The 15657-nt window shown below is 34.4% G+C and overlaps 1 protein-coding gene across 1 annotated transcript in view; it reads right to left on the reverse strand.

Annotated features, from left to right (window-relative positions):
* LOC138319718 (protein trachealess-like) overlaps positions 1–15657 on the reverse strand; it is a 96548-nt gene that overhangs the window by 7267 nt on the left and 73624 nt on the right. Inside the window, exons 6-10 of the mRNA XM_069262856.1 lie at positions 9953–10043; positions 3641–3739; positions 3332–3438; positions 497–690; positions 264–370 (exon numbers count right to left, since the gene is read on the reverse strand). Of these exons, the coding sequence (XP_069118957.1) occupies positions 264–370; positions 497–690; positions 3332–3438; positions 3641–3739; positions 9953–10043 (598 nt within the window). The remainder of the gene's footprint in view (positions 1–263; positions 371–496; positions 691–3331; positions 3439–3640; positions 3740–9952; positions 10044–15657) is intronic.

Here is a 15657-nt window from a genome sequence, read left to right on the forward strand (position 1 = left end):
TTGAGCTGTGACCTTACCTCTTTCACAAAGTGTGCTCATTTAACTTCAACCAAACAAAGCTAGCTATATTACACAATGTAAAAGGGTTCAATATATCATCAATTACCAGATAATACAATTTCACAATGCAATATCACATAAAATCAGAAACTTTTCAGAGATTGCATAGTTGCTTGACAAAAGGAAATTTTAATTACCCATAAGAGAATACATTCTATGTACGAATCAAGACATCTGTGAAATGAAAATATAGATATACTCACTGTCTAAATGAGATCTACGTAGCTTGGTAAGGTCTCCTGGGTGACAGAATTCGTACAATACTTTATTATTGATATCTTCACTGGACCAATCTGTCAGTTCAGAAATCCTAAACAAATGGAACCTTTCATTTAATATCATTGTCTGAAATAAATCTGACTGACAGAAATTGAAAATGTGGTAAAATGAAATAAAGACATGTAGAACAATATACAATCAGTGTGAATATACATACGCTGTATCACAGTAAATTACACTAAAATCAGGATTCAGCCTCATTATAAATGTGTCGCTCTCTATCCGGAGTTCGGTGATGGTCGGGGGCGGAAGGGCAATGGCTATACCCACCATGCCCATGATCTGTGGAGGGTGTTTCCTGTTCAGAGAGAAACAGATCTGAGGTCGCTGCTTCAGGACTATATACACAACCTGTAAAGGTCAAAAGGTCATATATAAATACATACCGTCACTTATAATAACATGTATTCCAATACATATGATGTCAAAAGATTTGCTAATATTACAACTAATTGAATTTAATGCGATAAAAAAGTTAATGCAATAGGAATCTGATAGAAAGTTATAATAAATGTCTTTAACAATGCCTCTCATTCCTTCATCTTAAACTTGGACAAAGAATCCATGGTTATAACGTAGTAATTTTTATACCACATTAGTGTTCCTATAATAAATATGTACAATGTATATGAAATATTCTTATAACAAAGTAATTTTGCTGGTCCCCAGAGATTCGTTATAACCATGTTTTAATGTAATTTGTTTTAGGAAGTGTGATAATTATTATTATATATACTGTTGTTGAACTTACTCTATATCCGGATGTCCTAACATGTACCCCTCTCTTCGTCAGCGTTGATTTCATCCTCAGACATAACGACCGCTCCACTCCCTTATCCGTGGGCGACATCTGACATGCTGGAGGAGAAATGAAAAGTCTCACTCAGTGTGGGAGTTATTCCCCTTTTAATACGCATCACTATACACATATCAAAGGAAATACGTTAAACTCAAAAGAATTTTGGAATAAATGTATATGTATGTGTGGGTGGTGGGGGCAGACTCACTTCTGTCTGAGGGGTGGGGGGGGGACATAACACAGGGGGTTGTAGGGGCAGACTCACCTCTTTCTGGGGGTGGGGAGGACATAACACAGGGGGTTGAGGGGGCTGATCCCTCATCAGACTGAGATCCAGGGGATGGGACACCACTGCTATTGGAGCCTACAATGAAAAGAAAACATAGACATTAGATACACATGGCAAACAATGGATTAGTAAAATTTACTAAAGGTTACTTGAGTTCCTCTAACATTATTTACTTTCTAATAATCTTATACTTCATTTTCTTATACTTCATTTTGTAACAACTCAACAATGGTTCCTGCATGATTCATAGGGGGTTAATTATTAGGTTGAACAAACACCTTGATTAGCCCCTTCAGCAAAGACAGGAAAGGTACAATAGACTTTGTAGAGCAGCAAATATTTGACAACTTATACCTTCACTGCCTACAGCTTTCTAATTTATTAGTTAATTGAAAGGATTTTTTTTTCCCAAACAGTTTGTCATTGGAGAAACAAAAAGAAATAACCAATGAAAGCTGTTTTTGAAATAATATTTATGGTGAAAGTGTAGTTTAAGGTACTTTTTAGCCATTGTTTCACAAAGAATATCATTTGGAATCTTTAAATGTGTTTTTCATGACTGTGCTCTTCTACATTGCAGCCAATTTTACTGAGACTAAAAATAAGAAAATTCTATGCCAAAACTAGACAACAAACACTTTAATGTGACAGAGGTGTGCCAAGAACAATTGCTCCAGTAAAATCTAATTACCATCACACATAGCTATCCCGCCGTTACAGAATACCAGTATCACCAAGTGGGCTATATTCAACAACAAAATTAAATATTTATATAAAATAACACATTTTATATCTATAAAAATACCTTGTGGTTTTGAAGTAACTTTTTTCATTGAAAAAAACTTTAACAACATGTATTCATTCAACCCAAAAAACGGTACCTTTTCGTGGAGATGGGGTTATAAATAATTGTTCACGTTTAGTTTTCATATTTGATTCACTATATCATTAACTTAATGGATTTGTAATTGATACTAACTGATGATGGCAGACCTCTATCTGTAAGTTTGACAGAGTTCTGACATGGTACCAGGACTGATTGTCTGGGCTCCTCTACAGCATCTGACACACAACTGTTTGATATTCCATGGAGGTTCTGATCTCTCTAATGTATCATCATTTTACACAGACCCCTAGACACCTCTTTAGGGAACAAGTACCTGCTTCTCTAAGATACCTTCTCCAAGGTCAACAAGAAACCTATTCTTCAGGTACCTGCTTTTCTTAGATACTTTTCTCCATGGTAAAAATGAAACCTATTCTTCAAGTGCCTGCTAGAATTTTCAATCAAAGGCAGTACTTTCTTCATGGCCGATAGGAAATTTATTCTTCAGGTACTTTTTTTTCTAAGATCACTTCTACGTGGCCAAAATGAAAGCGTTACTCTTTAAGTACCTGCTTCTCTCAATCAAAGACATCTTCTCCATGGCCAAATTGAAACTTGAAATTCTTTATATACAAATTATATTACATATGTAATCGCATATATATAATATTCCTGTAAAGGTCAAAAGGTCATATATAAATACATACCGTCACTTATAATAACATGTATTCCAATACATATGATGTCAAAAGATTTGCTAATATTACAACTAATTGAATTTAATGCGATAAAAAAGTCAATGCAATAGGAATCTGATAGAAAGTTATAATAAATGTCTTTAACAATGCCTCACATTCCTCCATCTTAAACTTGGACAAAGAATCCATGGTTATAACGTAGTAATTTTTATACCACATTAGTGTTTCTATAATAAATATGTACAATGTATATGAAATATTCTTATAACAAAGTGATTTTGCTGCATGGTCCCCAGAGATTCGTTATAACCATGTTTTTAAATGTAATTTGTTTTAGGAAGTGTGATAATTATTACTATATATACTATTGTTGAACTTACTCTATATCCGGATGTCCTAACATGTACCCCTCTCTTCGTCAGCGTTGATTTCATCCTCAGACATAACGACCGCTCCACTCCCTTATCCGTGGGCGACATCTGACAGGCTGGAGGAGAAATGAAAAGTCTCACTCAGTGTGGGAGTTATTCCCCTTTTAATACGCATCACTATACACATATCAAAGGAAGTACGTTAAACTCAAAATAATTTTGGAATAAATGTATATGTATGTGTGGGTGGTGGGGGCAGACTCACTTCTGTCTGGGGGTGGGGGGACATAACACAGGGGGTTGTAGGGGCAGACTCACCTCTTTCTGGGGGTGGGGAGGACATAACACAGGGGGTTGAGGGGGCTGATCCCTCATCAGACTGAGATCCAGGGGATGGGACACCACTGCTATTGGAGCCTACAATGAAAAGAAAACATTAGATACACATGGCAAACAATGGATAAGTAAAATTTACTAAAGGTTACTTGAGTTCCTCTAACATTATTTACTTTCTAATAATCTTATACTTCATTTTGTAACAACTCAACAATGGTTCCTGCATGATTCATAGGGGTTAATTATTAGGTTGAACAAACACCTTGATTAGCCCCTTCAGCAAAGACAGGAAAGGTACAATAGACTTTGTAGAGCAGCAAATATTTGACAACTTATACCTTCACTGCCTACAGCTTTCTAATTTATTAGTTAATTGAAAGGATTTTCCCCCCGAATAATTTGACATTGGAGAAACAAAAAGAAATAACCAATAAAACCTGTTTTTGAAATAATGTTTATGGTGAAAGTGTAGTTTAAGGTACTTTTTAGCCATTGTTTCACAAAGAATATCATTTGGAATCTTTAAATGTGTTATTCATGACTGTGCTCTTCTACATTGCAGCCAATTTTACTGAGACTAAAAATAAGAAAATTCTATGCCAAAACTAGACAACAAACACTTTAATGTGACAGAGGTGTGCCAAGAACAATTGCTCCAGTAAAATCTAATTACCATCACACATAGCTATCCCGCCGTTACAGAATACCAGTATCACCAAGTGGGCTATATTCAACAACAAAATTAAATATTTATATAAAATAACACATTTTATATCTATAAAAATACCTTGTGGTTTTGAAGTAACTTTTTTCATTGAAAAAAACTTTAACAACATGTATTCATTCAACCCAAAAAACGGTACCTTTTCGTGGAGATGGGGTTATAAATAATTGTTCACGTTTAGTTTTCATATTTGATTCACTATATCATTAACTTAATGGATTTGTAATTGATACTAACTGATGATGGCAGACCTCTATCTGTAAGTTTGACAGAGTTCTGACATGGTACCAGGACTGATTGTCTGGGCTCCTCTACAACATCAGACACACAACTGTTTGATATTCCATGGAGGTTCTGATCTCTCTAATGTATCATCATTTTACACAGACCCCTAGACACCTCTTTAGGGAACAAGTACCTGCTTCTCTAAGATACCTTCTCCAAGGTCAACAAGAAACCTATTCTTCGGGTACCTGCTTTTCTTAGATACTTTCTCCATGGTAAAAATGAAACCTACTCTTCAAGTGCCTGCTAGAATTTTCAATCAAAAGCAGTACTTTCTTCATGGCCGATAGGAAATTTATTCTTCAGGTACTTATTTTTCTAAGATCACTTCTACGTGGCCAAAATGAAAGCGTTACTCTTTAAGTACCTGCTTCTCTCAATCAAAGACATCTTCTCCATGGCCAAATTGAAACTTGAAATTCTTTATATACAAATTATATTACATATGTAATCACATATATATAATATTCTAATGTATCTTGTAAAAATCTCCGTTTTTGAATGTCCTTTATTTCAGATTTCTAATCAAACAGTAGAATCTACAAAGGTCCCATCAAGAACAGACATAACACCCCCCATCCCACCCCCATCTAGATGAAATCTGGATATGAGTTATGCCACAGAACTGACTTGATTTTATCCCATCTTTACATACTACAGTTATTTCCTCCCAGCTAAGTATCAATTGTGATGTCATTACTTTGTGAACAAATTGTTTCCAATCCTTTTCTTTGTACAATATGACATTGTAGATTGTAAACACATAATGTGTCATCAATACCTACCCATAAGTACGGAATATGCCACCCATCAAAGAAAATAACAACACCAAAATTAAATCGCTATGTTCTTCTATTGGTAAGAATATTAAATGAAATCAAAATATGAAATCTTACATCAATTAGCCTATGGTAAGACCAGTGATTAGTCCACCAGTACTACATATTATATGTAGTACCAATTTTTACAATGGCTCTATATATGAACCTTGTTAACACAAACTCATAATAACTCCAAGACCATGTTTAAGTTTTTTTTTTGGTTTTTTAATGCATGTAACCTAAATTCAAATTTTTTGTAATATTCAAAGTTTGATGGTGATACTAACACCACATGAGTAACGAGATTTTACCGAGATAAAATTGCTATTAATAAAAACTAATAATCTCCTTAATGGTTTTGATTAAAAAAAGAGAAAGCTACACATTGTGATTGCTAGAACTTGATAAGATGACAGTCTGTCCGCCTCAGTTGTGACATGTAAAAGAGCGAGGTGTTGATTAGAACCTTAATAGGCCATCATTGGTCTCAGACGGAAGTCGCAGATCCGAGGTGCCAATATTGTCTTATAACGGAATGATTCACCCAGGCCAAATACCTCATCTAAACCTCGCCACAAACACTATCAACACCAACAATTTGCAGTTTACCACAGGAATCAGCAGGTTGTGAACCCAAACAGTAAATTTGTTACTGGTATTTAATGTTGAATATCCATGCAGACTTGCTATATCCACAAAAGGCCAAATAGACTTGTATCACTTTTTCATTTTACAGAAGCAGATCTAGGCCCAAAGACCATTCACTAGCGAATATCAAAGCAGGAAAATTCTATATTTCTCTAAGTACACATTTCCATCAACCAACATACTTCTTAATAGTTGCAGATCAAGTTGTTACCTAAATCAGTATCCAGAATTTACATGTGAAAGGTGAGGGAACATTTGAGGCCCAAGGGCTTTAACATTCATCTGACAACCTTTAATTGCCATCAGTTAAACAGGAAAAGAATTAAATACATTTTTTTTTTCAAAATGGTGATTTTGGTCCTCATCTTGAATATGAGAAAAAGTTTGAAATATGTTTTCAAGATAGTGGCTGTTGCTGCCATCTTGATTTTAGATCAACCAAAAAATTAACAACACTTATTCGAGATCTTTACAGGCAAGTTTCAGCTAAATCGCACCAGTAGAACTTGAGAAGAAGTATAAAAATATGAAAAGTTTACTGACTCTATGGGTTAGATTACCTAAAATTGTCGGTCCAAGACCAGGTCTGAACATGCGACCTCCAAACATTAGCCGAATGCTCTACCTGGTTGCTGATGACCAACCTAGACCTTTTACGGGAATAATTAACATCTTGATGACATTGTGTTAAATAAGATAACAGATGATACATCTGAGGTTAATTGTACTTTTAACCTCTATATCTGTGCTGTGATGTATGGCATATCAGGTTAATTTGATGTTATGAATGGTCAAATTTACATAAACTGTCCCACCCACTGACAGTATCACTACATGTGTATGACAGATGGTAGAAATAGGCATCGTCTCAACAAAAGCACACCCAGCAGGTTTTCTAAAAAATAAACCTATAGGCAGGTCATGTTAACCCCTATGATTTCCTTCCTTACTTTAATTAGGTAAGACTTTCGTAGCTAGTCCAACACCATAGGCCAATCAGTCTTTTCTATAGTTCTATTTTCAAGGTAGGTCAACAAAAGCTTAGCAAAACCTCTTAAGACTGTTTTAGTTTTTCTTGCCCCAGATAGGCCTAATACAGACCATTATAGCTTCTTTTCTTGCTCCAGGTAGGCCTATATAGGTCCTTATAGCTTTTAGTGCCCAAGGTAAGCCTTTACAGCCCCTTATAGCTTTTCGTGCCCCAGGTAGGCCTATACAGGCCCTTACAGCTTTTCGTGCCCCAGGTAGGCACATACAGGCCCTTATCGCTTTTCGTGCCCCAGGTAGGCCTATGCAGGTCCTTATAGCTTTTGCTCTTCCCAGGTAGGCCAAGAGAAGACCATCAGTTCACCTTTGATGTGGAAACAAACCCCACCAACCATGACTACCAACATCACCTGGTGTCACACCGCCAAAGGAAGTCCTGGCATTCATGTATTTCCACATTAACAACCTCGTTCAATGCCTAATTAATAGCGACCTAAGGTCATACTCCAACCATACATTACCTAGGCAGATAACTTTGTATAAAACAGGACCAGCCAGATTTATAGCTTTTACACAATGAATGATTTAATGAAGATTAGGGTTGAAACATTGTGCTGTTTGTTAGCTAAGTCTGGCTATGGCCCAGCCTACAACAATTAACCCATGTTTTCTTGTATCCTATGACTTGTTGTAAGTGGGAGCCGGTGGGTGTATCAAAACAACCAGTGACGTAACTTCATGTTCAAACCTATGTTCTACACACGGAAGTGGCCGAGGCAACAACATGAAATGTCCCCGGTCTACCAATGATGCTGATGTACGGTTTGTGGTATCACAAGCCACATCAAACACTTCCAATTCTGTTAAACATATTGATTTATCATCACATGGTCAATTTGTCCTTCAAAAAACTTTTTCTTCTTTAAAGGGAAATATACACCTTGATTGAAATGGCTATCATTTTTTAAAAGCAAAGAGTTTGGTATCTGAATAGTCCTAAAAACTATTATTAGCTTATTTATACTATGATGTACGTGTATTTCCCAAACAAATTTGAAATACAAACAAATACATGTTTAATTGTTTAAAATTTCCATGCCAGGTTTTCTTATCATTTTTGCCATTGTCCAGTAGTTGATTATGACAGTATGCCATGCGAGAAAGAAGCGAAATGAGCCTTCATTATTTATGTAGTTGTTTCGTAACTTCATCGTAAGTTATCTATATAGATGTTCTTATATCATAATTATTATTTTCAAACTTTAATTTTTTGTGTTAGAAATGTAGCATGTCTTTAATGAGAACCCCCAAGCTGACATTGTGTAGGAATTACATGTCTCCTGTATGAATCAAAGAAGGATATTTAAATATGTAATTTAGCATAACAAAATAATAAATTGAAATTTTATCTTTTTTTACAATAATTTGACTGTAAAAGCATTGCAATGAAAACTAATGATTTAAAAATTTAGTTGAAAATAATTCATTCTAATCTAAGTAAAGATTTTTGCAATACATCATGCATACTAACGCAGCGATTAAGGTAAGCAAATGAAAATTTACTGAAATATTTTAGAATTCAAATTATTTCTTAAAAATTCAAAATACAATGTAAACATGTCAAAAATTCTAATTGATTGTGACATCTTATTATCATTCCCAGACATAATCCAGAGTTACTCTTTCATAATACACTTTGAGGCAAAATTTATCTAATATATTCCAGCACACAGGGAACACAATAGCTGGAGTAAATTGGTTCTACGCGTTTTATGCTCCATGTTAATAGTGATTAAGGTGGTATATACAATGTTGTAGCTGCATCCATCTCGCTGCATTCGGATTTGTTCGATATCTGTGCACGAAGGAATTAAATTAGGGAATTAAGTTCGGAATAATCCCTTCCTAATTTACATAAGTTTAAATCTATGACGTCTATAGACGAAAACGCAACCCAAGTCGGTGAGAATATTGAATTATTTTGATATGATGTACACTGTTGTGTAAATATGCGATGTGATTATGTCACAAATAAATGCCTCTGTCCTCATCTTTGTTGACTTTTGAATGTGTTTTAACATCATCAAGCTTATTTATACTGAGCTTGCTTAACATCTATGCAAATTTTAACTGAATTTTCCTTTCAGCTTGTATAAGTAAATATTTGCTTCATTTCAAGCAATCCAATAAGTACTATTTTATGTACTTTTGAAAACATAAGCAAATCAGCATTGATCACCGAAATCCAATTAGGTAAAAAGTTAAGATTTGCGGGGCTCGGCACTTAAGCTCTTCAGCATGAAAGAAACATTGGCTCTATTGCTAGGCTTTACCAGGCTTACATGTGTCGAGGTCGTATATATTTAAACTGGCTATACCAGAGCGTTCACTTGCACTACAAAATATATGCTAGGATTGTCAGGGAGCCCTGCTACATTACTGGATGGTTACAAGAGCATTATTGAGAGTATATGTTTTATTAAGTTTATACCACTAACTTAAAGACACCTACAATATATAGAAACTTTAAATGACCATTCATATTATCCTACATATAATTGTTGCTACCAAATTTCATGATTTTGCTTCAAAATAAGATTGGAGAAATTATTTCTTGCAGAATAAGAATTAAATTGAAACATTTGCAAGGTAGAGTATTTATTTATGGAGATAAACTTTGGTGGATTTATGTTGATCATGCATGAAATTTGGGAAGGAAAATTGCACAAGAAAGAAATTTGGTTTACTGAGTATCTAAAACATTTTCAAGGCAGCTGGTGATATCTTTAAAATCACTTTTCTACTTATGAAGATTTTATTAATACAAACCATGTGGAAAGCTGAGTCCGAGATGTTCAGCTAGTTCCTGGTGGTCTTGGACATGGACGTAGTCAAATATACTGCTGCCTGTTACCTCCACCTAGTAACACACAAATGTTTAGGGTTTTTATCAGGCAAAAAGTAGTATTTCAGTAAAATTTACACTGATAAATCTTAACATTCTGAAATAAGATTGATATTTTATGTTCAATTTTATTTTCAATTAGAAAAATGTGAATATGAAAATATTCGTAGGCTTTTGTTGAGGTTTGAATGTAGAGGACATATAGGTGCTAACTAGAGCTGTCGTTCAGGAGGTCAAACGTACAGTTTAGGAGTATGAGTCTGTGGATCATTGTGCCTTCTATTGTGTAATCAAACAAGAATAGTAAGTCTCAAGTCTCTTGAAAATTTAAAACAAGAATAACAATTATAATATTAGATAGATTAGCCACTAGACCCAAAGTTATTGATAAAATTTTCTCAGTAGAATTCTAATACTAGATTATCTCCCTTAGTTTGAGCAAACATATCGCCAAGACAAAAATTATCAAACAAACTTTTAGTGATTATTTCAATGTTTTAGAGACTGGTGGCCAGTCTTAAGTTACATCATATAGAATTATAATGTTACTTTATAACTGTGACTATGAATGTCATGTTATATGCTTTCAAACCACATACATGTACACATATTTGCAGAAAAAAGGACATTTTCGCCAGGATTATTCTAGTTGTCCTGATAAATTTAAGAGGACATCTGTTGGTGGTAAGAAAATGACGAGTGACTGTCAGAAAATTCATGTTCAGCTGTCAGATAATGTCCTTTGTCCTATAAGCCTGACGGACATTGCATTTGTCACCATCAACAGGTGTTTCTTCTAACAAAACACAGAAGCAATATTCTCTTGAAAATATGCTTATAATGTTAGAATCCTCTCAGATCACTTAAAGATACATCCTCACCTACATACACATTTAATGAGCTGCTTTCTTATTCATGATTTTGTTTAGATTATAGAGAACAGTAAGCTTTAGCCTTTTACTGTTATGAGGTAATCTGAAGAAGAACATCTCTAGTGATTTATACAATAAGGCCAACCATTGCACTGAATGCTTCGTGGTTGGTTGGAACACAGAGAACATCTTCATGATATCTAAAATCTTATTTTAATTTATCTTCATAAAAAAGCAATTAAAACAGTTTCTACAATGCTTCTTCTATAACAAAGAAAAGGAAATTGATTTCAGGTTTTGTGTGAGTTGATGAAATAAAGATACAATTTCAGAAGGGAGAGTCGTATAACTGTAGGGACAAACTTTAATTATTACTCAAATGTCGGATGATATCAGCGAACAATTGTGTATCGAGGAACAATTCCACAAAAACAATCAGCCTTACCATCTAAAGGCAAGTCTTCTCCCCCAGTAACATTGTCAAAATCTTCCAAGATCAAACGATATATCTTACACATTTTATTATTAATACTTTAAACATTAAACTTCTCTATAACTATCTTTTAGCCAATCCTTGAATTTTGACTATTATTTACTTGGATTATAATCTGACATGTAAAGACTATACTTTTTATATTTTAAATTTTGCTGTTGCATTTTTCATAAGATATTGACCAAACCTAAAAAAATACACAAAATCTAAGTATAATCTAGTGATATTCATAACAATGTAGAGAGCATCCACAACAGGGAGAACATAGAAGATGAGCCCAGCTTAGGTTGGTAACAGATCGGTATCTCCCATCTTCAGACAAATTACAGACAACAGTAATGGCAGGTGAAATGTAAAAATGTATTAAAATTATTCTGATGGCCAAGATAAACATCTTATCAATTCTGCTTAAACTGTTAAAATATGTGTGAAATAACATGAATTTTCATCATAAACCTCTCTTTCAGAATCCATTTTATGTCATTTTAATGCCGAATTATGCAAAAAATATTCATTTATTCAAATTAAAGTGTATAACATATTTACTGTACTAGAGTAATAGTAGAAAGCAATCATATGTTTGACGTATTATTTCACTAAATGACAAAACCACACTTATGCTAAAAGTTGTTATGTAATGTATTTTACCACGCAAGCTTTTACCTCCAAGTTTGTAAATCAGAACTGATCAAGTACATTTTAACTTATCAAAAGTTAAACTTCCAACAAATGCCAAATGCATGATAAAATCACCGACATGGAAAACTTGTGAACCTCATAAATGTATGATATATCTAATCAATGGCCAACAATGGGTTATGCAAATCAATAAAATTAGGACATTAATATTGACAAGATTTTCATACTGTCATATATTTTTTTTCAAATTGTATACAGAAATTGGTAAAGAGTGAATATGTTATTATACAGCTGTTAGAAGATTTTCCAACAGACGCGACCTTTTTACATCCCCTTTTTTATCATTACTCTTAATTGGTTTTATTGTAAAGAGAGGATTAATGAAATGAGTATTTATCATTCATGTGTTCCTTTTTGCATGAAGGACAAGGTCATTTATTTGAAGCACTTTGCTATCCTGCACCCCAGCTCTGTTGATTTAAGTTATAGAAAATACATATCTACATCATTTATATTAATATGAGTTTATCAGACTTGAATTTGAGCTTAAAAGGTCAAGGTCATTCATTAGAACAAACTTAAATCCACTTAAACCTATTGTAACTACAATGCACAGATGTGCATTGCAGCACACTAAAAGATAACTACATGTCTAACAGCCAATCTAGCACTTAGAAAGGTAAGTGACTTATGAATCAAATTTTCTACACATTTCAAATCTTTGTTAAATCAACAAAACACATACAGGTGGATTATCCACTGATTTAAAGTTAAAGGAATCTTCAGCCTCATACTTTCATGTCAAAATCTTCTGCTTTCTACCATATTTTCCAATTTCCCAAATTAAATAAATTAGGGCAAATTTTCAACACAAATTATAGCTTTGTTGCACATCTTTTGGAAAACATCAACAACAACAACCAAAGAAAATACTCAAACCTCGAAATAAGTTGTTAGAAGTCATCACAGGTAAGTGTTGCTGGAAAAGATATATATTTAAGGCACACTCATTTTACCATGAATACCTTCATCAATATTGAAACAAATCCCAGAAAGCTTTTTAATCATGTTTGATTTAAGAATGGGAAAAAATCAAAGTCGTATCCACTCTCCGACCAAAGATTTTTCTACGAAAGACAATGTAAAATTCTATCAATCATATGTTGACATGTCAACTGAAATGCTTAAGACATGGGTGGGCCAATTTCAAGATGAAACTAGTATATTCTGATATTAATATATATATTTCATATGTAAACATGAATGACAACAGAAGCTGAGATTCTAGACATTTACCTATGTTTTTATGCTAGTTCAAAAAGACATTTTACAAATCTTTTTGAGATATAAAGGTTTATTAAAATAAAAATTGGAAGGATTTGGCAATATAGAGCAATGAACGTCAGATGGGATGTCTATTTCATACGAAAAATGATTTATAACATGATACATATTCATTGCATGTAATTTGTAGATTATAAATATTCACCCAATAAATATTCACTATCTCTTTGAAATATATGCAAATTATGACAGATTCCTTTATACAAATATCTAATAGGATAAACCAATTGTGTTGTGTGGATCATTTGTAAAATTAAAACCGTTTTTGTTGCTCTATATATATATAGATTTATGTATAGTGTATATCGCATAGAGATGCATTTAATTTAATTACAATCACGTTTCTTTTAGAAAATTGTTAATATCTTCCATACAATTTACACAATTTTCAGACGTATTTAACATTAAGATTCAGCTTTTTAACTCTTCTAATCAACTGTTTGTATCTAGCATCACATTTTATCTTATTTTGAAATCAAACTTTTCAATTTATGCTCTATGATTTTTATCACATCAAAGATTCACATGTTTCCTGACTAACTAAGGAGACTGCCAGGGCAGGGAGGGATAGGGATGGGTCAGTCTTGGGAAACAGCCTGGGCAGGCAGGGAGAGATGAGTCAGCCTTAGGAAACAGCCTGGGCAGGCAGAGAAGGGTCAGCCTTAGGAGACAGCCTGGGCAGGGCAGAGAAAGGTCAGCCTGAGGAGACAGCAGGGGCAGGCAGGGAAGGGTCAGCCTTAGGAAACAGCCTGGGCGGGCAGGGAGGGTTAACCTCAGGAAACAGCCTGGGCGGGCAGGGAGGGATGGGTCAGCCTAAGGAAACAGCCTAGGCAGGGCAGAGAAAGGTCAGCCTTAGGAGACAGCAGGGGCAGGCAGGGATGGGTCAGCCTTAGGAAACAACCTGGGCAGGCAGGGAGGGATGGGTCAGCCTTAGAAATCAGCCTGGGCGGGCAGGGAGGGATGGGTCAGCCTTCGGAAACAGCCTGGGCGGGCAGAGAAGGGTCAGCCTTAGGAGACAGCTGGGGCAGGGAGGGAAGGGTCAGCCTTAGGAAACAGCCAGGGCAGGGAAAAACCTGACTGAATGAAGCACCAACAAAAGTGAACACAACAGTAACAACTGCTGAAAAAATCAGGTAAACTATCTCAATATAAATCATGAGAACAACCCTGTATTCAGTGCAGTGCTTTGAAAATAAAAAAAAAAGAGATGTACTTCTGGTCATGTAGGTACAACAGGCAGGTAAGAGGGGCCCACCTACAGTAGATTGTTTATGGGGTTTGATTTTGTTCATATCTAAATGTATATGCAAATGAATGGAAAATTGCAAAGATATGCACAATAAAGTTATACAACTGTAGTAACATATTACTGGCAAGAAAAACCCTGTTTTTGTTGCTCTAATCTTGCTCCAGATATACCTGGTAAGAGTGCATAATCCATATAGAAATATACTCATTTAATTATAATCACGTTTCTTTAAAAGAATTAATATCTTATTAATGCAATTCACAAATTTTCAGGTGTGTTTAACATCAAGATTCAACATTTAATGATTTTGAAACCAAATGTTTGCATATTGTATCTTGCTTTAAAATCAGACATTTTGCTTGTTGATTTATTATGCTATATGATTTATCACATCAAAGCTTACAACATTATTTACGTGATGATAATAATAACGATTTGACATTTCTGACTTTGCAGATCAAATTTCAAAAATGTAGGTCACTGTGACCTATTTTCGATGCACCCTCTCATTGACTCACACTAAAACAGACATAATAATAAACCTGTCTATAAAGACCACTAAGGGGAGAAAGAAAAAACGGTCACTATAGACAGGTTGCCTTTATAGACAGGTTGGGGCTTTCGTGCCAACCAGCGAGTCAGTAAATATAACACAATCAAATTAATGAAAAACAGACCTGTTATTGGATATTTATATATTTATTACCATGTACTAAAGAAGAATTAATTATATCAATAGATTTCCGAGATTTGTGTCCGTTTTATTTTTCAATGTTTGAATGGGGCTTTCAAATGCAATTGGGAATTTTGATCATAACAAAATCAACTCGTTTTTATCAATAGCAGATATATTCATCTATGAACATAATCACTAAATCATTACCTATTTACTGACTTCACATGGCCTGGATTTATCTGCAAGATTAATTTCAGACAATATCTGCTTGTAATATTTTTGCAATACATTCTCACTGGCAAGTCGTATGAAATGTTGCCGTGTTAGAAGTTTTGAAGGATTAATCATGGGACATG

The sequence above is a fragment of the Argopecten irradians genome, chromosome 3, assembly GCF_041381155.1.
Source record: "Argopecten irradians isolate NY chromosome 3, Ai_NY, whole genome shotgun sequence".
NCBI lineage: Eukaryota > Metazoa > Mollusca > Bivalvia > Pectinida > Pectinidae > Argopecten > Argopecten irradians.